The sequence below is a fragment of the Oncorhynchus gorbuscha genome, linkage group LG10, assembly GCF_021184085.1.
Source record: "Oncorhynchus gorbuscha isolate QuinsamMale2020 ecotype Even-year linkage group LG10, OgorEven_v1.0, whole genome shotgun sequence".
Classification (NCBI taxonomy): domain Eukaryota; kingdom Metazoa; phylum Chordata; class Actinopteri; order Salmoniformes; family Salmonidae; genus Oncorhynchus; species Oncorhynchus gorbuscha.
The window spans coordinates 40,583,028-40,606,810 of NC_060182.1; the positions used below are offsets into that span (position 1 = coordinate 40,583,028).

At 41.7% G+C, this 23,783-nt stretch overlaps 1 protein-coding gene across 2 annotated transcripts in view; it reads right to left on the reverse strand.

Annotated features, from left to right (window-relative positions):
• Positions 1-2,585: 2,585 nt before the first annotated feature.
• LOC124046100 (transcription factor Sp5-like) overlaps positions 2,586-23,783 on the reverse strand; it is a 46,115-nt gene continuing 24,917 nt past the window's right edge. The window contains exons 1-2 of one of the 2 annotated variants that reach the window (XM_046366101.1): positions 5,386-5,807; positions 2,586-4,831 (exon numbers count right to left, since the gene is read on the reverse strand). In XM_046366101.1, the coding sequence (XP_046222057.1) occupies positions 3,701-4,831; positions 5,386-5,439 (1,185 nt within the window). In that variant the 5' untranslated portion in view covers positions 5,440-5,807 and the 3' untranslated portion in view covers positions 2,586-3,700. Of the gene's footprint in view, positions 4,832-5,385; positions 5,808-23,783 lie in introns of those variants that run through there. The other variant, XM_046366102.1, reaches the window with a different exon arrangement.

Consider the following 23,783-nt stretch of genomic DNA (forward strand, 5'->3'; position numbering starts at 1 on the left):
GAATTGTCTATTGTCTTGTCTATGTCATTTCTGAAAGTATATCCCGCTAACATTGAGATGATCTGAATATATATCGAAATATATCACAAGTATTAATACATGGGAATAATAACCAATTCAGATTTATATTATTTTACCCTTATTTTACCAGGTAAATTGACTGAAAACATATTCTCATTTACAGCAACGACCTGAGGAATATTTACAGGGGAGAGGAGGAGGGATGAATGAGCCAACTGGAAGCTGGGGATGATTAGGTGGCCATGATGGTCCAGTTGAAGTCGGAAGTTCACATAGACCTTAGCCAAATACATATAAACTCAGTTTTTCACAATTCCTGACATTTAATCCTAGTAAAAATTCCCTGTCTTAGGTCAGTTAGGATCACTTATTTATTTTAAGAATGTGAAATGTCAGAATAATACTTTAGAGAATGATTTATTTCAGCTTTGATTTCTTTCATCACATTCCCAGTGGGTCAGAAGTTTACATACACGCAAATAGTATTTGGTAGCATTACCTTTAAATTGTTTAACTTGGGTCAAACGCTTCGGGGTGCCTTCCACAAGCTTCCTACAATAAGTTGGGTGAATTTTGGCCCATTCCTCCTGACAGAGCTGGTGTAACTGAGTTAGGTTTGTAGGCCTCCTTGCTCGCACACGCTTTTTCAGTTCTGCCCACAAATTTTCTATCCGATTGAGGTCGTACGTTGATCTCTATGAGACAGAAGGCGTCTCCTTCCTGAGCGGTATGACGGCTGCGTGGTCCCATGGTGTTTATACTTGCGTACTATTGTTTGTACAGATGAACGAGGTACCTTCAGGCGTTTGGAAATTGCTCCTAAGGATGAACCAGACTTGTGGAAGTCTACAATTATTTTTCTGTCTTGGCTGATTTATTTGGATTTTTCCTTGATGTCAAGCAAAGAGGCACTGAGTTTGAAGGTAGGCCTTGAACTACATCCACAAGTACACCTCCAATTTACTACAATTATGTAAATTAGCCTATCAGAAGCTTCTAAAGCCATGACAACATTTTCTGGAATTTTCCAAGATGTTTAAAGGCACAGTCAACTTAGTGTGTGTAAACTTCTGACCCACTGGAATTCTGATACAGTGAATTATAAGTGAAATAATCTGTCTGTCAACAATTGTTGCCAAAACTATAGTTTGTTAACAAGAAATTTGTGGAGTGGTTGAAAAAACAGTTTTAAATGACTCCATCCTAGGTGTATTTAAACCTCCGATTTCAACTGTATGAGAACCAAATTGGGATTTTAGCCAGGACAACGGGGTATATATATATATATTCTAATCTGAAAATAAACCCTAAAAGGAAAAAGGACCTAACCCTGCTCATATATACAGAAATAGCAAGGAGGAAGGTCCCACCTTTTTAATTCTAGTGCCACATACCCCAGCCTAAACTAAAGAAAGTACCCTTCGAACAGCCCCTGAAGACAAATGCTGCTTTTCGACTGTAACACCAGTGTTACACTAGTGTATATACCCTTATGTTATACTAGGGACATTGTGTTTCCATATCTCGGGCTGACAGTGAGGACCTGTGAAAAGCATAATCAACAACCTTTTGCATGATCAAAACAGTTGCTTTATGAGAAGGTGTTAAAGTTCTCTGTTAGCCATTGTAATGTAAATGACAGCTGATAAGTAGCAGTAGGCCTGGCAGGTCCTCGGGAGCCATGGTCAAATGAGACACGGGTGCCGGCCCATGTAGAGCCTTTTGGGTAAAACTCTGTGTGGAAATGCACAAAAGAGATAACGCCTGGACAAGAAGGGACACCAGAAATCTGTTCTTCAGAATAAACACTCGTCCTGGTCCTGAGCTGTAGAGTAGAGCAGGTCTTGATTGTAAGATGCCTGGGATATATGCGTGCAAGGGGGGGGGGGGTGTAAAGAGTATTAACTTTCACAGGGCTAAATCAAAGGGAGTTCCTATCACCAAGAGGGATTGTTAGTTGGTTAGTTCCCCTCAGAATAAAAGGTCACCCTAGGCAGTAAAGCAGGGCTGAACGTAACACAACTGTGATATATAGGGGGAGGGGGGCTGGAAGAGAGAGGAGTGAGAGAGGTATTAACTTTCAAAATCAAAGGGCTTTCCTGTCACCACTGGGGGAGGGGTCTGAGCAACAGGGGTCCTATTCACGGGGGGGGGGGGGGGGTCCCGTCGAGTGGAGGGCCATTGCATCTGTTGTCTCAATCTCCTCCATTCAGAGAAAGAAAACAGCCATTAAAGCCACATGACTGTGAACTTGATTGCAGAAGGTCCAAACTGCCCCGTCTCCCACAAACAGCAACCCGTCCTCAGTCAATGGTGGGTCTCTCCGTGTTTACTTTGAGGTGTGAAAACATCCCCTCCCCCTTCATTTTTAAGAGGTGTTTGCTTCACACTTCAATGATACAATGACCCACCAGTTGTATTACATATGAATGAAACGTTAGATATTTCAGTTGACTAGAATGCCGTTCACTGCATTCGGTGGAAGAAGGCGTAAAAAACATTTGAGTCTCACACTATCACTCTGAGAAAATAACATATAACATTGAATATATATTTGCTTTAGCAAGGAATTCCCGTTTATTAAAATGTACATGCAGTCTTAACTTCAATTAAGTTGTCTGTGAAAGTGATACATTATTTACAAAATCTTCCAACAAATTGTGGTTTGTACACATAGGAATGGCAATTCACATTTCTGATTAAATAACAAGAATCCATTTCAGCAACAGATGAAACTGAGATAGGGGTTTATATATCCATGAATAAAAACATTATAACACTGATCCCACAATCAACCGTCAGATCAATATATACATTTGGCCAAACAGCAAATTTCTTAAAATCAACAGACATGTGGTATACTTAATTCAGATACATTTTCTTCCTCATGTAATTCACATTCCATTATCAAAAATGTTTCTGAATTGCAGATTCTAAAAGATGAAACATGCAGAAAGTGGATCACTTGCATGTTACATAAATTTGCTGAATGATTTATATTTCAATATTACAAATTAAATCAAAAATAAAATGAAGACCTCTTATCTATTCAACCTGCTATCCACTTTACTACATAAAAACAGTCTTCGTTTTGAAAAAAACATCAATCATACTGTATATTCTATTATGTACCTACCTAAAACACTAGTTATGTTATTTTTGGACTTTTTATTACTACTTGTTATTTTTGGACTTTTGTAGTTGGCATTTGATTCTTGATTGATATTATGGTACTGCATTGTTGAGTTAGCAAGCAAGCATTTCACTGTACCGTGTGCACGTGTCCAACCAAAACTTTGATTTGATTTGACCGTGGACATTGACAGCTGATTAATGTGGGAACCAGGTTATAATGTCACCATCAAAGGTCAAGAGTGGCTACCCCCTGGCTATAGCAGATCCTTTTTTTGTGCGACACCTAGAAATGCCCAGTGAACGCTCTGTGTCCATATCACAATCCTGAACCTCGCCACTCGATTTGCTTCCCTTGTTGTGAAATACCTCTCAAAAGCGTTTTGTTGACGGGCTGAAAATGGTCACGACTACAGAGGTTAATAGTCTATAGGTTGTCCTTGTGGTCCGCACCACTCTCCCTCAGAGGGTCTGTTACAGTATCATCACATATTGCAGTCTCTTGGCTTCTATATAGGAGTCTATTGGATACCCCCTCTAGTCCGTTCTACTCTCTCTTGATATTGGCCAACAGAGAGTCCGACGCGTTCCCACCGGACCGGCTCTTCCTACTCTGGTGAGTCTTGACGTGTTTGGAGAGGTGGTCGCTCCTCATGAACCTCTTCCCACACTGCTGGCATCCGAACCTCTTCTCCCCGGTGTGTGTTCTGAGGTGGCGCTGTAGCTCGTCGGAGCGCGTGAAGCTCTTCCCGCAGAACAGCCAGTTGCAGATGAACGGCCTCTCCCCGGCATGCCAGCGCAGGTGGGCCTTCAGGTGAGACGTCTTCTTGTACACCTTGCCGCACTCTGGGATATGACAGATGTGCAGTCGTTTCTTGCCAAACTCGAGTCCCCCGCCGTTGGCCTGGCAGTTGGGGCACTTGCAGCGACGGCAGCGGCGTGTAGAGGATAACAGGCCCTTGGAGGTGCCCTGTAGGAGGGCTGCGATTTGGGGCTGGTGGCCCAGGACCAGCTGCCGGCCCAGGGAAAAAGGGTGGTGGTTGGTGGGGCTTCCGTGGCCAGTGGTCTGGGGGAGGCTCCACCAGCCCTGCTGGCCCTCCTCCCCTACATGGTGTTGTCCGCCGGATAGATGGTGCCTGGCGGAGGATACAGAGTTCTGAAAGAAGCCGGGGAAGTTTTGTCCCACAGAGACGCCATTATGCTGGGGGTAGTACTGCGGCCCATTGGGACCCTGGCTCTGGGATGAGAGGACCTTGACGGGGGAGAGCTCGAAAGAGTAGGCGGAGGGAGGCTCGGCCGGCGGAGTCAGGGGCAGCTCGTGGTGGTGGTGGTGATGGTGGTGGTGATGGTAGAGTGCGTGGGGGTGAGGACCCAGGCCAGAAGGCAGACTCTGTCCAGGGCCAACAGGGAACTGGACTTTGGGCACCGCGAATGTCATCTGATGTGCGGCTGCAGTGAGACTGGAGGCGCTGAGACTAGAACTAGGGGCCACCGCCACCTCGTTGCTCCAGAGCTGGAACATCCCGGAGGCTGAGCTCACCCCCACCGCCCCCTCATAGGGGAACTGGGAGCTCTCAGAGCCCACCGTGCCACCCACCTGCCAGGCCTGGCTACAGGTGGTGGCCAGGAAGGACAGGGCGTTGGGGGCTCCCTCGGGGGACGAGCTGGGGGTCCGGTCCTGGTGGAAGATGGATAAAGAACATAATTCACTAAGTCACACTAATGACCCAGGCATTTCAATCTATCACATTTAGTCATAAAGTACTTTTTTTTACATCACATGTTGTCACAGGATGCTTTTACAATAAGTCTGGTGAAACTTCAGGAATCATAGCAATTCAAGTGATTATTGTGTATTTAAAAAATGTATTGTGTGCAAATAGCAGTAATTTCTCACGAGGTACTTTTATTTGTTCTTGAATATCAGATACCAGAAGTTTTACATATACAAATGTCAACTACAATATCCACAAATATTTATTGACTACAACTATATCATGATACAGTTTCTGTGCAACTTAAAACTTCCTAACACTCTTTCATTCTGTCAGGTTTTAAAATAATAAAACATTTACTTAGCTATAAACGAGACAGAGAATACAGCCTATTGAACGTCACATTTTAGAACTCTGCAGATGTATTAACCTGAACAGATTATTGCCGCACATTTAATCCGACGCAATAAACTGTATAGAAGTGCCTATATTGATTCGTATCAAAACGATTACAAACCTGTAAAAAGGTGTGTAGAAAGTTGTCATTCCGTTGTATCGTCAGCGCAGCCATCTGTCCAAGCGCTCTGTGTCTCCGCACCTGCAACACGAGCTGCGCGGAAAGGCAGCGATGAACGAGTTTACCAGGGAAGGTGCGCGGTGTCGATGGAGAGAAGCGCAGCAAGCACCCGGGTCTTGAATTGACCCTAAAACTAGAAACAGTCCTATCCAGAAACAAAGTAATCCTGTATCATACAAGGCAAAGTCTCCGGTCCTCAGTCCGCGTGGTTACAACGCTTAAAATAGTCTGACTCCGAATGAATGACCAAACTAATTCCAGTTCATGTGGGTCCTCTTTTCAGTCACCAGCAGTCGCATACAGCCACAGAGTAGAAGGCTTCTTTGAAGTGCAAGTGAAGGAGAGTTTCGCAAGAAATCCTGTGGATTATTTCAAAGGCAGTTGCATGAGTTGTATCTTGTCTTTATAAAGAGGCAAGGTCCTCTCAACGGGGTCTCCATGAGAACCAGTATGGAGAGGAGATGTGAGGAGGGGGGGTGATTGGGGAGGAGGGGGTTACATTGATAGTTGGTTGACGGAGAGGGTTGCTCATAATTTGCACTCAATTTCAACCAAATGCTGACCTTGCAAAGCAACTCCTCCCTCAATTGTTCTGAAAAACTTTGAGGCGTGAAAAAGGTATTTAGTAATATCGTACAATTTGAGGGAGGGATGTGCTCTCGATTTTCTCTGCATATAAACTGCATATCAACGCGGATTTTGTTAAATAAATGGGCAACTTTATTACACGTGTAGGCTATTACTATTATTAATAATACGCCTGATCGTAATAATAAGCATCACCATTTGGCATTTCTGCACATAACATTATCAATATAGTTTAGAAGACAGAAAAATCTAAACCAAGATCACTCCATTTATTATTGCCTACAGTGCTTGGAACAACACAATTTGCATGAATGGAATAATAATAATTATTGTGCATTCTAAATATAATATTCTTAAATTGCTGAACTCTATCAGCAATGTCTACAGCGCTTGAAATTAAGTGGGGTCTTCACTTATTTGATCTTCATGATAAGCAGTTCATGAGCAGTTACACGCAAAATACATGGCTTAAATTCTATTCAATGCACCAAAATGTAAAGCTATTTTGAGATGAGATGAATCGCCCATCACAGAGCATTCAGAGTCAAATACATTGGTGATATATCATACCGGGGTGGAGAAGGGCAATACATGATCAAATCAAATATGTTTCATCACAGAAACAAATACAACGCTTTTAAACTTTGTCCTTTCAGTTCTCGCTCCTTTTTCTCACGGTTACACCTTCCCAGGCTTCACTTGGGATCAGACTGTAAAGAATGTCACATCACCCTCACGACCATAACGTTACATGTTTTCCCTCACAAAGCTAATTGATAAAACCTAATCAAAGCCTCCCCAGTACTCACTGCTAGGTGACACGTCAAATAGGTCCTGCCCTGCGTGACTCCCTCACCCTTCAGGGTCAAGGAAAGGCCATTACAGATCTACTGCATTAATACATGCAGATTGGGAGAGTTAATCTAATTCTATAGATCTGTTAACCATTACAAAGTTAAGAGCTTAAATTCAAGTCGGGAGCTCTGCTCATTTCTCATGTAAATAGGAGAGCAAAGCCTGAGCCTCTCTTCTTTTGCTGTGAACCACATTATTCGCACGTTTCGGCGGTTCCCAATGAAAGAAAATGCAGAGAACGTTGCAGAAAAGGATCAGACTTTGTTTGGTGTTAAATTAATACCTAACACCACTTTAGCAAAATGTATACATGAGTCATATACCTGTCATGTAAGCAATCATTTCAAAACAGTTACTTTGTGATTTAAAAGTTTGCGTCATGAGAAAAACATGACAGGCAAACAAAATGTAGATTAAAGATTAAGAGGCAAATGTCATTTCAATCTGACCCATTGGTATTTTGATGGAAAACACGGGTTCTACTAACTAGTTATTACCACACCAACACAGTACGTAATATTACTTATTTACAAAATAACTCGATTTTTTTCCGAAAAGAAACTTCATTTGAGGGGTCAGATACATAAGCATAAGGGTAGTAACCATTACTGATTAAGTTTGCCCTATGGCCGTTTGAGAAGGATATTTTTACCTGACAATTTGCATATAAACGGGTTTGCGGGGAGAAGTGTGGGGCAGTGTTGCCTCTAATACACGCAGTGTGTTACAATTGGTCTAATAAAAAAAGGGTCATGGCTAACGTAGAAAGGAAATACATAAAAACTTTATTTTTAAACAGCTTTCCGTGAATTATAGCTCATGCCTTCATACCATACTAATGCAATGATTCATGCAATGACGGATGTCAATCATTTTATTTTGGTTTGACAAGAGATTATCTGTTAATTGGTGCATGAATATACAGCCTCGGCAAAGATCATGCAAGTGATGCATTTAGTGTGTGGTTGGCTCTGATCTCCGAATGACCTCGACTGAGGAAAGCCGATGGAGGACAATTCAGCTCCATTTTCAAAGGTTTTGTTCCACCCACCCTTTCTGAACAGTACGAGATATCCATTAGATTTGCTGTAACCGTAGCTTGCCACCTGAATACAAAAGCTAATATAGCTTTCCTCAGAAATGCCGCACTCAATTATGTTTGCCTGGTGAAACAGTATCTGTAATCAACATTTTGGAACAGAGTATTTTCCACTTTGAAATCCAAGGTCTCTAAGAAAATGATCTGCCACCTTTGGATATGCACTGAGTACACAAAACATTAGGAACACCTGCTCTTTCCATGACATAGACTGACCATGTATGTCCGCGTGAAAGCTATGATGCCTGATTGATGTCATTTGTTAAATCCACTTCAATCAGTGTAGATCCTCCCTTTAGATTTGTGTCTATTAGGTCACTGTTTGGGAATTGTTAGATTACTTTTTAGATATTACTGTCCGTTACACTCCCATTAACATCTGCTAACCATGTGTGTGTGACCAATACAATTGGATTTTTATGAAGGGGGGGGGGGGAGACAGGTTAAAGAATGATTTTGAAGCCTTGAGACAATTGAGACATGGATTGTGTATGTGTGCCATTCATAGGGTGAATGAGAGAGACAAAATATTTAAGTGCCTTTGAACGGGGTATGGTATGTGCACCAGGCGCACCAGTTTGAGTCAAGAACTGAAAAGCTGCTGGGTTTCTCACGCTCAACAGTTTCCCGTGTGTATCAAGAATGGTCCACCACCCAAAAGAACATCCAGGCAACTTGACACATCTCTGGGAAGCATTGGAGTCAACATGGGCCAGAATCCCTGTGAAACACTTTCGGCACCTTGTAGAGTCCATGTCCCGACAAATTGAGGCTGTTCTGAGGGCAAAAGGTGTGGGGGGGTGCACAACTCAACATTAGGAAGATGTTCTTAATGTTAATCCCCCGTGCAACCTTTCAAAAAAAATCTAATAGTATCATTCATGATTTTGTAAAGGTAGAAATAAAAAAGAACATTTAAGATTTAAGGAAAACCAGTTGCAAACAAATCAAAGAGAGCAAGAGCTCTTCCAAGAAGGAAGACATCAAATATTAGTGCTGTCCCATCTTCAAAGCTCTGAGGTACCCAGGCTGCTGCTGCTCTGTGTCTCCTCTTGCTTTATTACCCAGCACAAGTTGTTAATTACCCTGATTCCTATTTCCTGTCCCCACTCCCCCCCCTCCGCCTCCCCCTTCCCCACTGTACTGACTCCCTCCCTCCCTCCCAGATGAGGTGCTTTGAAGTGCAAAGTACCCTCTCCTCACTTTGAACTGTGAAAACAATGCTCATGTGGTGCTCTGCTTACTGCTTACCTTCCCTTCCCCATGTTAGCTCATTTAAATAGACCTGGATACATACAGCAAGCAGGCTTCCTTCTACACTATTTCATGGGACAACGAGAGAGTGTTTTCCAGAGAGCGAGCGGTCCCAGTGTTCAGTAAACAGCTGTTGTGATAGCAAGCAATCAGGCCTCACGACTGTAAACATTCAGGGATGTGCTGGATTTTATTTTATTTTGCCTTTATTTAACTAGGCAAGTCAGTTAAGATCGTATTCTTATTTTCAATGACAGCCTAGGAACAGTGGGCTAACTGCCTTGCTCAGGGGCAGAACGACAGATTATTATTTAATATATATATGTATATATTTTGTTTACCTTGTCAGCTTGGGGATTTGATCTTGCAACCTTTACAAGTCCAACGCTCTAACCACAAGGCTACCAGCCACCCCATAGGGTCAGATAGGCAGCTGGCCACCAACTTCAATGCTGAGAATGTCTTGGCTGGCCTATCGAATATAATATTTTCTTAAAGACATTTCAAGAATTTGAACTGAAATTATAATTGATGACATCCACATTTAGGAGTTATATTAGACACAAACTACCTGAGACATATATATTTTTGCTGAGGGTCATTGCTATATTGTGATGTTAAATGACATTTTGTTTGTCACATGCGCCGAATACAACCTTACCGTGAAATGCTTACGTACGAGAATTTAACCAACAATGCAGTTCAAAAAATAGAGGTAAGAAAATATTCACTAAATAAACTAGTAAAAAATGTAAAAAACCTGTAATAAGAAGTGTGGAGGTTAGTTGAAGTAATGTACTGTACATGTAGGTAGGGGTAAAGTGACTATGCATAGATAATAAACAGCGAGTAGCAGCAGTGTAAAAACACAAAGGGGGGGGTTCATGTAAATAATCCGGATTGCCCTTTCAGTTTCAATCTGTTCCGTCGATAAGGAAACAAAAATATCAATTTTCACCCATTACAGATGACAAACCACTAGCCATGCTGTTTTTGTCACCGATCAATTCCCTCTTTAAAGCAAGCAAAACAATGCATGAAGAATATTCTAGTAGCTAGTCAAGCTGTTTTTTTTTCTTCCCATTTCATCATCTTGCCTGGGGGGCAGTTTAAAAGCCCTCAGATCACTAAAATGTCCCAGCTGTCATGACCATCTGCACCCTAAAAGGCCATACAGCCACATAACAGAGGACAGAGGAGAGGAACTGCCTTTGTACTGGTGGCCCATGGGTGTATCCCAAATGGCAGGCTATTCCCTACATAGTGCACCACTTTTGACCAGATCATGGGCCCTGGTCAAAAGTAGTGCACTGCATAGGAATAGGGTTCCATTTTGGAACGCAGCCTGTGTCAGAAGCTCCTGTTTTACAGCACCAAGTTGGCTAAATGACCCTCATGTGACGAACAGTGGGCTAATGGAAGAGACAGGAGACAGACAGAAGGTTTAAAGCCTGCAGCTTGGCTGCACTGCTTTACTTTAGAAGCATTCAGAAGGAGAGAAAGGGGACAATATGGTGTGTAATTACCATGACAGTACTGTATTATTGGAAGGAGGACTAATTTCAACAGCTGAAGTTTACAGTAGGCAATATTATGACCATTTTAAAGTTCAATCGGGACATTTTTTCCGGACTCTTATGATGTGGTGGGGAGGAGAGTCGGGGGAGTTCAGTATATTTTGCAGGGAAATTAAACTTGTCACTCCGAAAACAACTTCCCAAAAGAGTGCTTAATAAATGATGATCTTTCTTATAATAATAATAATAATAATAATAATAATATATGCCATTTAGCAGACGCTTTTATCCAAAGCGACTTACAGTCATGTGTGCATACATTCTACGATAACAACATTAGACCATTAGACCATAACAACATTAGACCATAACAACATTAGACCATTAGACCATAACAGCATTAGACCATTAGATCATAACAACATTAGATCATAACAACATTAGATCATAACAACATTAGACCATTAGACCATAACAACATTAGACCATAACAACATTAGACCATAACAACATTAGACCATTAGATCATAACAACATTAGACCATTAGACCATAACAACATTAGACAATTAGATCATAACAACATTAGATCGTAACAACATTAGATCATAACAGCATTAGACCATTAGACCATAACAACATTAGACCATAACAACATTAGACCATAACAACATTAGACCATAACAACATTAGACCATAACAACATTAGACCATAACAACATTAGATCATTAGACCATAACAGCATTAGACCATTAGATCATAACAACATTAGATCATAACAACATTAGATCATAACAACATTAGACCATTAGACCATAACAACATTAGACCATAACAACATTAGACCATAACAACATTAGACCATTAGATCATAACAACATTAGACCATTAGACCATAACAACATTAGACAATTAGATCATAACAACATTAGATCGTAACAACATTAGATCATAACAGCATTAGACCATTAGACCATAACAACATTAGACCATAACAACATTAGACCATAACAACATTAGACCATAACAACATTAGACCATTAGACCATAACAACATTAGACCATAACAACATTAGACCATTAGACCATAACAACATTAGATCATAACAACATTAGATAACAACATTAACATTAGACCATAACAACATTAGACCATAACAACATTAGACCATAACAACATTAGACCATTAGACCATAACACCATTAGACCATTAGACCATAACACCATTAGACCATATGATATGACCTTATGATCTGTAGAAGTGATTTCTATGTAAATACTGAGAAATATAAGTCTCAAAATACTAAAAACAAACAGTATTGAAATGGCAGAAAGATTAAATTCCAGAATCCAGATGTAGAAAAGAGAGATGAAGAAAATAAAAAAATAAAAAATATATCAGGGAATCCAGAATTCCCACACCTGTGCAACTAGGCCCTACACCTGTCTATTAGCATGTATGCAAGCTCCAGCCTTCAGTCACCTGGGCAGACACAGACAGACAGCACACATCTCCACTTGTCAAAGAAAACTTTTATCAATACCAGGTGCACTTGAAGTTTGTTTGCATTTTGTTTTCCGGCACTCTTAACAACTTCAGAAGTCAGATCACAGGAGTGTGTGATCAAAGCGCCTTGCGGTTAGTTCTGGAAACACAGGAGTGCTACGCACGGCTTTGATACTCCACATCAATATTTCAATTCAACAATCGCTTGACATGCACCCGTACTCCCAGAGACGAAAGACGAAAGGAAGGAGTAGAGAGAGAGATCTAGGGAAGGTAGAAGGGGCACTGTATGGAGGAACTAAGAGAGCTGGATTGATGGAATTGTTAACATGTCTTTTCCTTTCATAGCAATGTGGCACAAAGGCAACTGATCTTCTTTATAGCCGTTACCTTTGTGGTTTTTGTTTCACATTTTTCTTCACACTGTGCGATAGGCTAGAAAATACAATAATGCCCTTTCTACAACATAGAACTATCGTAAGCCCTTCTGTTTGTAGCAAACCGTGGCACGAAAAGGTCAGCAGAATTTGTTTTACAGGTTTTTAATCAAAGGGGTATACATTCTCAGAAAAAAAGGTATGGTTAGGGTACAGTATTGTTCCCTGGGGTACAAAAATATGAAAATACACATCATGTACCTTCAGAGGTACACATGTAATCTCACATGGTACTGTTCGGTACCTTTTAGGGTACATGCGCGGATAATCTATTATAAAATGGTACATTTTTGTACCCAATATTTTGAATATAAAAAGATACGATCATCACATCACACACTCAAAAACCCTGGCCATCATTTTCATATTTCCCAGCATGCTCTATTGCAGGTTTCTTTATTTTTTACTGTTTGTTTCAATATGTGTTTTTGCATGCACATTGATTGATTTATGCTAAATAAAGACAAATACATTTGTTATAAACAAATCCAATCTGTTAGTAGTTGGACTTATTGCAACAGTTACTGTGATAGTTACTGTTACTCCAGTTACTGGAGTAAGCTGTCAATGTCAATAAGAATTTATTCTTAACTGGCTTGCCTAGTTAAATAAAGGTTCAATTAAAAAAAATACAAATATATTCTGTAATTAGTTGAAATGCAATTCATTATTGCTGCTGATATCCAACAGTCCATGATCAGATCTGTTGACCATGAGAGCATTTTGCAGATAACATGGGTCGAACTCGACCAAAACAATGGAATTGCCATGGAAACGCATGGGGGAAAGATCCAGAGTCTCCTCATTGCCCCCTAGCAAAATGATCCTACATTTAGGCTATTGTTTGTGTATTCCACACTATGTTGAGGTGAAAATCAGAGTATAATACTGTATGGATGTCAACCCCAATACATGTTCATGTCATCATCACCAAATCAACTGCATTGCCGTTTAAAAAGACTGACTACGACCAGTGATTGTTGTATGCTAGCTATGCTAACAAGTTATAAGAACGGGCGTTAGCATTTAGCAGTCGCTTCTTATAAACCTTAAAAGGGAAAACTTCTACATGTAATGCAGCGAAAACAGCCAGATATACCCATATCTAACTTTACTAACCACATTGTGGGCCTGTTACACTACATAGATCATGACAGATTTGATGAATATATACTTTGTTAGATTTTTGTTGATTGTGTGCCAATCTGGTCAATAAAACATCTGTGGTCCAATGACTCATTTACCACATCTATTGTTTACCTGGTCATCAAAGACCACATGGGTGTTTCAAAGAGTTTCAAAGAGCTGTCAGTCAAGGGAAGCTCATTAATATACGGTCCCCACCCACTCAGCGTGTTCTTTCAGTCTTCCTGATATTTTATTTAACTAGGCAAGTCAGTTAAGAACAAATTCTTATTTACAATGACGGCCTACACTGGCCAAACCCAGACGACACTGGGCCAATTGCGCTATGGGACTGCCAATCACAGCCAGTTGTGATACAGCCTGGATTCAAACCAGGGTGTCTGTAGCGACACCTCTGTCACTGAGATCCAGTGCCTTAGACCACTGTACCACTCGGGAGCCCAGTAATGTCACCTTAGAAGCTTAGACATGAGGGAATGTACATGAAAACAACAAACAATAAGTGTACTGGACAATTTATTGGTGCCTCTCTATTAAATTAAATCAATTTTATTTGTCACATGTGATGAATACAACAGGTCTAGCTTATAGTGAAATGTTTACTTTACAAGCCCTTAAGCAACAATGCAGTTTTAAGAAAATAGAGTTATGAAAATATTTATTAAATAAACAAAATAAAATCTAAATAAAAAGTTACAAAATAAAAAGTAACAATAATGAGGCTATATACAGGGGGTACTGAGTCATTGTGCGCGGTTACAGGTCCGTTGAAGTCATTTGTACATGTAGGTAGGGGTAAAGTGACTATGCATAGATAATAAACAGCATGTAGCAGCAGTGTAAAAACAAAGGGGTGGCAGGGGGTGGGGGCTTCAATGATATACTCTGCCTATAGTCGGCCTTGTCTCAGGATGGTAAGTTGGTGGTTAAAGATATCCCTCTAGTGGTGTGGAGGCTGTGCTTTGGCAAAGTGGGTCGGGTTATATCCTGCCTGTTTGGCCCTGTCCAGGGGTATCATCGGATGGGGCCACAGTGTCTCCTGACCCCTCTCGTCTCAGCCTCCAGTATTTATGCTGCAGTAGTTTGTGTCGGGGGGCTAGGGTCAGTCTGTTATATCTGGAGTATTTCTCCTGTCTTATCCGGTGTCCTGTGTGCATTTAAGTATGCTCTCTCTAATTCTTTCTTTCTTTCTCTCACGGAGGACCTGAGCCCTAGGACCATGTCTCAGGACTACCTGGCATGATGACTTCTTGTTGTCCCCAGTCCACCTGGCTGTGCTGCTGCTCCAGTTTCAGCTGTTCTGCCTCCATGCTGGTCATTTATGAACATTTGATCATCTTGGCCATGTTCTGTTATAATCTCCACCCGGCACAGCCAGAAGAGGACTGGCCACCCCTCATAGCCTAGTTCCTCTCTAGGTTTCTTCCTAGGTTTTGGCCTTTCTATGGAGTTTTTCCTAGCCACCGTGCTTCTACTAGAGGTCAACCGATTATGATTTTTCAACGCCGATGCCGATAAAGATTATTGGAGGACCAAACAAGCTGATACCAATTAATCGGACAATTTTTTAATTGATTTGTAATAATGACAATTACAACAACACTGAATGAACACTTATTTTAACTTAATATAATACATCAATAAAATGAATTAAGCCTCAAATAAATAATGAAACATGTTCAATTTGGTTTAAATAATGCAAAAACAAAGTGTTGGAGAAGAAAGTAAAAGTGCAATATGTGCCATGTAAGACAGCTAACGTTTAAGTTCCTTGCTCAGAACATGAGAACATATGAAAGCTGGTGGTTCCTTTTCAGTGTTCTTATAGGCACTTCAGTATTGCCAGTGTAACAGTATAGCTTCCTTCCCTCTCCTCGCTCGTACCTGAGATCAAACCAGGAACGCATCGACAACAGCCACCCTCGAAGCAGTGTTACCCATGCAGAGCAAGGGGAACAACTACTCCATGTCTCAGAGCGAGTGACTTTTGAAACGCTATTAGCGCACACCCCGTTAACTAGCTAGCCATTTCACTTCGGTCAAACCAGCCTCATCTCGGGAGTTGATAGGCTTGAAGTCATGAACAGCGCAATGCTTTACGCACAACGAAGAGCTGCTGGCGAAATGCACGAAAGTGCTGTTTGAATGAATGCTTACGAGCCTGCTTCTGCCTACCACCGCTCGGTTAGATTCTTGTATGCTCAGTCAGATTATATGCAACGCAGGACACGCTAGATAAACTAGTAATATCATCAACCATGTGTAGTTAACTAGTGATTATGATTGATTGATTGATTGATTGTTTTTATAAGATAAGTTTAATGCTAGCTAGCAACTTACCTTCGCTTACTGCATTCGCGTAACAGGCAGTCTCTTGTGGAGTGCAACGAGAGGCAGGTGGTTAGAGCATTGGACTAGTTAATTGTAAGGTTGCAAGATTGGTTCCCCGAGCTGACAATGTGAAAATCGTTCCGGCCCTGAACAAGGGCAGTTAACTCACCGTTCCTAGGCAGTCGTTGAAAATAAGAATGCGTTCTTAACTGACTTGCCTGGTTAAATAAATATTAAATTAAAGGTGTAAAAAAAAGGAACAATAAATAAATATACCAGCAACAGCGTGTGAAAACCTTGTGAAGACTTACAGAAAACGTTTGACCTCTGTCATTGCCAACAAAGGGTATATAACAAAGTATTGAGATAAACTTTTGTTATTGACCAAATACTTATTTTCCACCATAATTTGCAAATAAATTCATTAAAAATCCTACAATGTGATTTTCTGGATTTTTTTTCTTATTTTGTCTGTCATAGTTGAAGTGTACTTACGATGAAAATTACAGGCCTCTCTCATCTTTTTAAGTGGGAGAACTTTCACAATTGGTGGCTGACTAAATACTTTTTTGCCCCACTGTACTTTACCTCAGGCAAGCAATACCTCGAGACTACCTTAATATTAGACATTGTGCAGAATAATAGTGAAGACATCAAAACTATGAAATAACACATATGGAATCATGTAGTAACCAAACAAGTGTAAAAATAAATCAAAATATATTTTATATTTGAGATTCTTGAAAGTAGCCACCCTTTGCCTTGATGACAGCTTTGCACACTCTTGGTATACTCTCAACCACCTTCATGAGGTAGTCGCCTGGAATGCATTTCAATTAACAGGTGTGCCTTGTTAAAAGTTAATTTGTGGAATTTCTTTCCTTCTTAATGTGTTTGAGCCTATCGATGAAACTGGCTCACATGAGGACGGAAGACCCAGAGTTACCTCTGCTCCAGAGGATACGTTCATTAGAGTTACCAGTCTAAAATATTGCAGCCCAAATAAATGCTTCACAGAGTTCAAGTAACAGACACATCTCAACATCAACAGTTCAGAGGAGACTGCCTGAATCAGGCCTTCATGGTCGAATTGCTGCAACGAAACCCCTACTGAAGGACACCAATAAGAAGAGACTTGCTTGGGCCAAGAAACATGAGAAATGGACATTAGATCGGTGGGAATATGTCCTTTGGTCTGAATTTGAGATTTTGTTTAGAACCGCCGTGTCTTTATGAGACATAGAGGAGGTGAATAGATGATCTCTGCATGTGTGGTTGGCACCGTGAAGCATGGAGGAGTTGGTGTGATGGTGTGGGGGTGCTTTGCTGGTGACACTGTCAGTGATTTATTTAGAATTCAAGGCACACTGTCACGACTTCCGCCAAAGTCGGTCCCTCTCCTTGTTCGGGTGGCGTTCGACGTCACCGGCCTTCTAGCCATCGCCAATCCACTTTTCATTTTCCATTGGTTTCGTCTTTGTTTTACACAACTGGTTTCAATTCCCCAATAACATGTTCATTATTTAACCCTCTGTTTTCACCATGGTTTTTATGCGTGTTTGTTTATTGTAAGTTTGGTCCATTGTTTGTGGACCTGGTGTTACTTCATGTATTTTGATATTTTGTGTTACTTGTGTTACTCATCTCCGCTGTCCTGCGCCTGACTCCTCTGCACCAGCTACACCCAGATCCTTACACACACTTAACCAGCATAGCTACCACAGCATTCTGGAGCGAAACGCCATCTCATCTGGTTTGCGCTTAGTGTGACTATCATTTGTTTTTCAACAGGACAATGTCCCAAAACCTCCAGGCTGTGTAAGGGCTATTTGACCAAGAAGGAGAGTGGACTATTGCATCAGATGACCTGGCCTCCACAATCACCCGACCTCAACCTAGTTGAGATGGTTTGGGATGAGTTGGACCGCAGAGTGAAGGAAAAGCAGTGCTCAGCATATGTGGGAACTCCTTCAAGACTGTTGGAAAAGCATTCCTCATGAAGCTGGTTGAGAGAATGCTAATAGTGTGCAAAGCTGTCATTAAGGCAAAGGGTGACTACTTTGAAGAATCTAAGATATATTTGGATTTGTTTTACACTTTTTTGGTTAGTACATGATTCCATGTGTTATTTTGTAGTTTTGATGTCTTCACTATTATTCTACAATGTATTCTACAAAATAAAGAAAAACCTTTGAATGAGTAGGTGTGTCCAAACCTTTGACTGGTACTGTATATACAATATATTAGAGCCATAAGCCTATATCTCGCATGTGAATGCTTGAAAAATAAAACACAATTCAAAGTAACAAAATGTGATGTCATATCAGGTAAAAGTGAATTACTTAGATTGTTGGAGAGTGGGAGAGGAGGAGGACCCATGTTCCCTGCTTCAATCAAGCAGGCTTCAGCCACCCACTTGGCTTCAGTCACCCCCAAGATTGAAGCAGGATACAAATCCAGTTATGACATCCTCCTTGTCAGGCCTCACACGGTGCAAACACGAGTCCTGGGATGGACAGCTTGCGCAGCTTCCTCACATACGGTGCTGGATCTAGCGTGACCTAGTTGAAGAGAAGATGTAAATCGGAAATGTCTGTAAATGGGTAATTCATTGAATTTCCTTTGATTTGTGGTGCGTCAATTTGTTGATATAGGGATCTAATCATTCTACAATATGTTTTCTGGTGTTTTTGAAGTACTGTTTTAGAAATGTGCAATATTTGGTCGTGCCCTTTGTTGTGAAATTTTTCAATGTTCGTATTTATAATTTTCGTGTCCCTGCTCAATTGATTTGAAATGAAGAGCTATTACATATAGAATGTTGGGTCTGTCTTCACAGCATACACCCCTTCTTTGCCTTTGGAAAACTGGTTTAGTGCCTGGGAAGCTGTGCAGACAGAGTAGATCTTGAGATTTCTAAAATGTCAATCAGTACAGCTTGATGATAGTTGAGAGACAAAAGGAGATGGAAGATGAAATAATACCCCCCCCCCCATCATCAAATCAAATGTTATTGGTCACATACACATGGTTAGCAGATGTTAATGTGAGTGAAATGCTTGTGCTTCTAGTTCCAGCAGTAATATCTAACAAGTTATCTAAAAATTCCCCAACAACTACCAAATACACACAACTCTAAAGGGATGGAATAAGAATATGAAAATATAATTTTCCTTCCAACTTCAACTGTAAAAACATATGGATGAGCGATGGCCGAGCGGCATAAACAAGGTTCATTGATGGTATAAGGTACTGTATATACATATGAGATGAGTAATGTAAGATATGTTAACATTATTCAAGTGACATTGTTTAAAGTGACTAGTGATTCATTTACTAAAGTGCCCAGTGATATGAGTCCAGGTAGGCAGCAAGCAGCCTCTCTGAGTTAGTGATTTCTGTTTAGCAGTCTGATGGCCTTTAGAGAGAAGCTGTTTTTCAGTCTCTCGGTCTCAGCTTTGATGAACCTGTGCTGACCTCGCCTTCAGGATGGTAGCGGGGTGAAAAGGCAGTGGCTCGGGTGGTTGTTGTCCTTGATGATCCTTTTGGCCTTTATGTGACATCGGGTGGTGTAGATGTCTTGGAGGGCAAGTAGTTTGCCCCCGGCAATGCGTTGTGCAGACCACACCACCCTCTGGAGAGCCTTGCGGTTGAGGGAGGTGCAGTTTCCATACCAGGCGGTGATACAGCTCGAGGTGCTGTTGCACCTTCTTCACCACACTGTCTGTGTGGTTGGACCATTTCAGTTTGTCTGATGTGTGAGGAACTTAAAACTTCCCCACTACTGTCCCATCGATGTGCATAGGGGGGAGCTCCCTCTGCTGTTTCCTGAAGTCCACGATCATCCCCTTTGTTTTGTTGACATTGAGTGAGAGGTTGTTTTCCTGACAAAAAAACTCCGAGTGCACTCACCTCCTCTCTGTAGGCTGTCTCGTCGTTGTTGGTAATCAAGCCCACTACTGTTGTTTCATCTGCAAACTTGATGATTGAGTTAGAGGCGTGCATGTCCACACAGTCATGGGTGAACAGGAAGTACAAGAGGGGGCTGAGCAGGCACCCTTGTGGGGCCTCAGTGTCAATGGTCAGAAAAGTGGAGATGTTGTTTCCTACCTTCACCACCTGGGGGCGGCCCGTCAGAAAGTCCAGGAATCAATTTCATAGTGTGGGGTTGAGACCCAGGGCCTCCAGCTTAATGATGAGCTTGGAGGGTACTATGGTATTCCTCTTGTCCAGATAGGATAGCACTGTGTGCAGTGTGATGGTGATTGCATAATCTGTGGAACTGTTGGGGCTGTATGCAAACTGAAGTAGGTCTAGGGTGGCAGGTAAGGTGGAGGTGATATGGTCCTTGACTAGTCTCTTAAAGCACTTCATGATGACAGAAGTGAATGCTATGGGGCAGTAGTCATTTTGTTCAATATAATAATAATAATATAATAATATATGCCATTTAGCAGACGCTTTTATCCAAAGCGACTTACAGTCATGTGTGCATACATTCTACGTATGGGTGGTCCCGGGGATCGAACCCACTACCCTGGCGTTACAAGCGCCATGCTCTACCAACTGAGCGTTGATATTAAGCTGTTATAGCATCAAAACACAAAGGGAACTCTTTAGAATGTATTCCTGCATTCCTTAAAGCTTCAAATACTCCAGAAGGAATGGTGAAGTCATGCAGAGAATGTGTTCTAGAACATGTCAAGGTATTTCATGGATTACTTAGTATTACATGTGATAAATTGCTTGTCTATGTGTTCAGTTACCTTTGCCTTCTTGGGTACAGGTAGCCATCTTGAGGCATTTAGGGACAGCAGACTGGGTTAGGGAGCGATTGAATAGGTCTGTAAACACACCAGCCAGCTGGTCTGCACATGCTCTGAGGACGCGGCTAGGGATCCCGTCTGGAACAGCAGCCATGCGAGGGTTAACACGGTTCAATTTCTTACTCACGTTGGCCACAGAGAAGGAGAGGGGGTGGGGGGGGGGGGGCGCAGTCCTTGTTAGTGGGCCGCAACGGTGGCAGAGAAGGTATTTAGTTTGTCTGGAAGCGTGATGTCGGTGTCCGTGACATGGCTGGTTTTCTTTTTGTAGTCCATGATTTCCTGTAGACCCTGCCACATACGTCTCGTGTCTGAGCCGTTTTGCGACTCCACTTTGTCCCTATACCGACATTTCGCTTGTTTGATTACCTTACGGAGGGAATAACTACACTGTTTATATTCGTCAATCCTCTTTCCATGGTTAAAGGTGGTGGTTCGCAATTTCAGTTTTGCGCGAATGCCACCATCCATCCACGATTTTGTACAGTGGGTACAACATCTCCAATGCACTCCTTATAAACTCATTCACAGAGTCAGCGGAACATTTTCCCAGTCCGCATGATCAAAACAATCTTGATGCGTGGATTCCGATTAGTCAGACCAGCGTTGAATGGTTCTAGTCACAGGTACATCCTGTTTGATTTTCTGCCTATAAGACGGTAGGAGCAAGATGGAGTCGCGGTCGGATTTGCCGAAGGGAGGGCCTTGTATGCATCGCGGAAGTTAGAGTAGCAGTGATCAAGTGTATTGCCTGCTCAAGTGCTGCAATCAATATGCTGCTAAAATTTAAGTAGCCCTAACGCCTTAAAGTTCTCAAATTTGCTTTGTTAAAATCCACAGCTACAATAAATGCATATATGGTTTCCAGTTTACATAGAGTCCAGTGAAGTTCCTTGAGTGCCGTCGTGGTGTCTGCTTGAGGGGGTATATACACATGTCACGGGCGTCGTAAGAAGCGGACCAAGGTGCAGCGTGGTGAGCGTAAATATTCCTTTTTATTAGAATGTCAATAACAATAAACAATACAAAATGATGTGATGCTTAACAGGGCTATGAAGCCTCTAACAAAGTCAACTACCCACACTGAAAGGAGGGAAAAAGGGCTACCTAAGTATGATTCCCAATCAGAGACAACATTAGACAGCTGTCCCTGATTGAGAACCATACCCGGCCAAAACATAGAAATACAGAAACATAGAAAACAAAACATAGAATGCCCACCCCACATCACACCCTGACCTAACCAAATAGAGAAATAAAACTGCTCTCTAGGGTCAGGGCGTGACAACACAGCTGTGACGATATCTGATGAGAATTCTCTTGGGAGATAATATTGCCAGCATTTTATTTGATTGCGTTCCTGTATATTGTTATGATTACACCATGAGTGATTAATCATGAATCATACTCCCCCGCCCTTTTTCTTCCCAGAGAGGTGTTTATCTCTTTCGGCGCGATGAATTAAGAAGCCTATTGTAAAGTGGCTGCTCCACTGGATGTCATAAGGTGAACGCACCAATTTGTAAGTCGCTCTGGATAAGAGCGTCTGCTAAATGACTTAAATGTAAAATGTAAGCCTGGTGGCTGAACCGACTCCGACAACGTATCCCGAGAGAGCCATGTTTCCGTGAAACTGAGAATTTTACAATCTCTGATGTCTCTCTGGAAGGCAACCCTTGCTCTAATTTAGTCTACTTGAGAGCCTGGACATTGGCGAGTAGTATACATGGAAGCTGCGGGCAGTGTGCACACCTACGGAACCTGACCAGGAGGCTGCTCCGTCTGTCTCTTCTGCGGTGACATTATTTTGGGTCGGCTTTTGGAATAGATCCACTGTCCTAAGTGGTGGTCCGAACAAAGGATCCGCATCGGGAAAGTCTTATTCCTGGTCGTAATGTTGGTAAGTTAACATCGCTCTTATATCCAATAGTTCTTCCTGACACTTAAGATTTTCTGGGCTAACAATATAAGAAATAATACATTAAAAATCAATACTGCATAGGTTCCTAAGGACTTGAAGCGAGGCGACCATCTCTGTTGGCACCATCTTGGAGGTCATTTGAAAAACTTGCATGCTCATTAATGTGCTGGTTGTCATACCGCTACTGCCATTTCAATGGCATTTGAGAACGTGTTTGAAACTTGGAAACATTAACACACTAGCTATTTCCAATCGAACAACTGACTCGAGAAATAAGCTCATCAACTGCGCCTGCAGCAGACGTGATACCCTCTGTCACGGCATTGAAATGCCTGCTCAAGAAAACTGTAGACACAGGCAGTGAACAATCGATTCAGTGGCATTCTCTCTTTACTGTGTCGCCACCATGTCACGTACAAGAACCGCTACTTCGATGCAGACAAGAAACAGGGTTTACGTGAAATGTTACAAACACAGCTGGACAAGATGGAAACGGACACAGTGACAGTGCGCACAGAGGAAGAGAAGTCACGGACAGACAGAGCTGAAACTTCACTAATCCTGGTTGAGAATGAAATAACTGAACAAATGAAAAATGAAACAGCACAGCAAGTAAGTGAAAGAAATAAGTTTTGATTTTGTTTTACTGGTAATGGGGACATAGGTAAATGCCAACAAAATAACATTTTAGTCAGTGTGGTGTGAGTGTGTTTGTGTGTGTAACCTTTATTTAAATAGGCAAGTCAGTTATGAACAAATTCTTATCTACAGTGACGGCCTACCCCGGCCAAACCCGGGCAACGCTGGGCCAATTGTGCGGCACCCTATAGAACTCGCAATCACGCATGTGATACAGCCT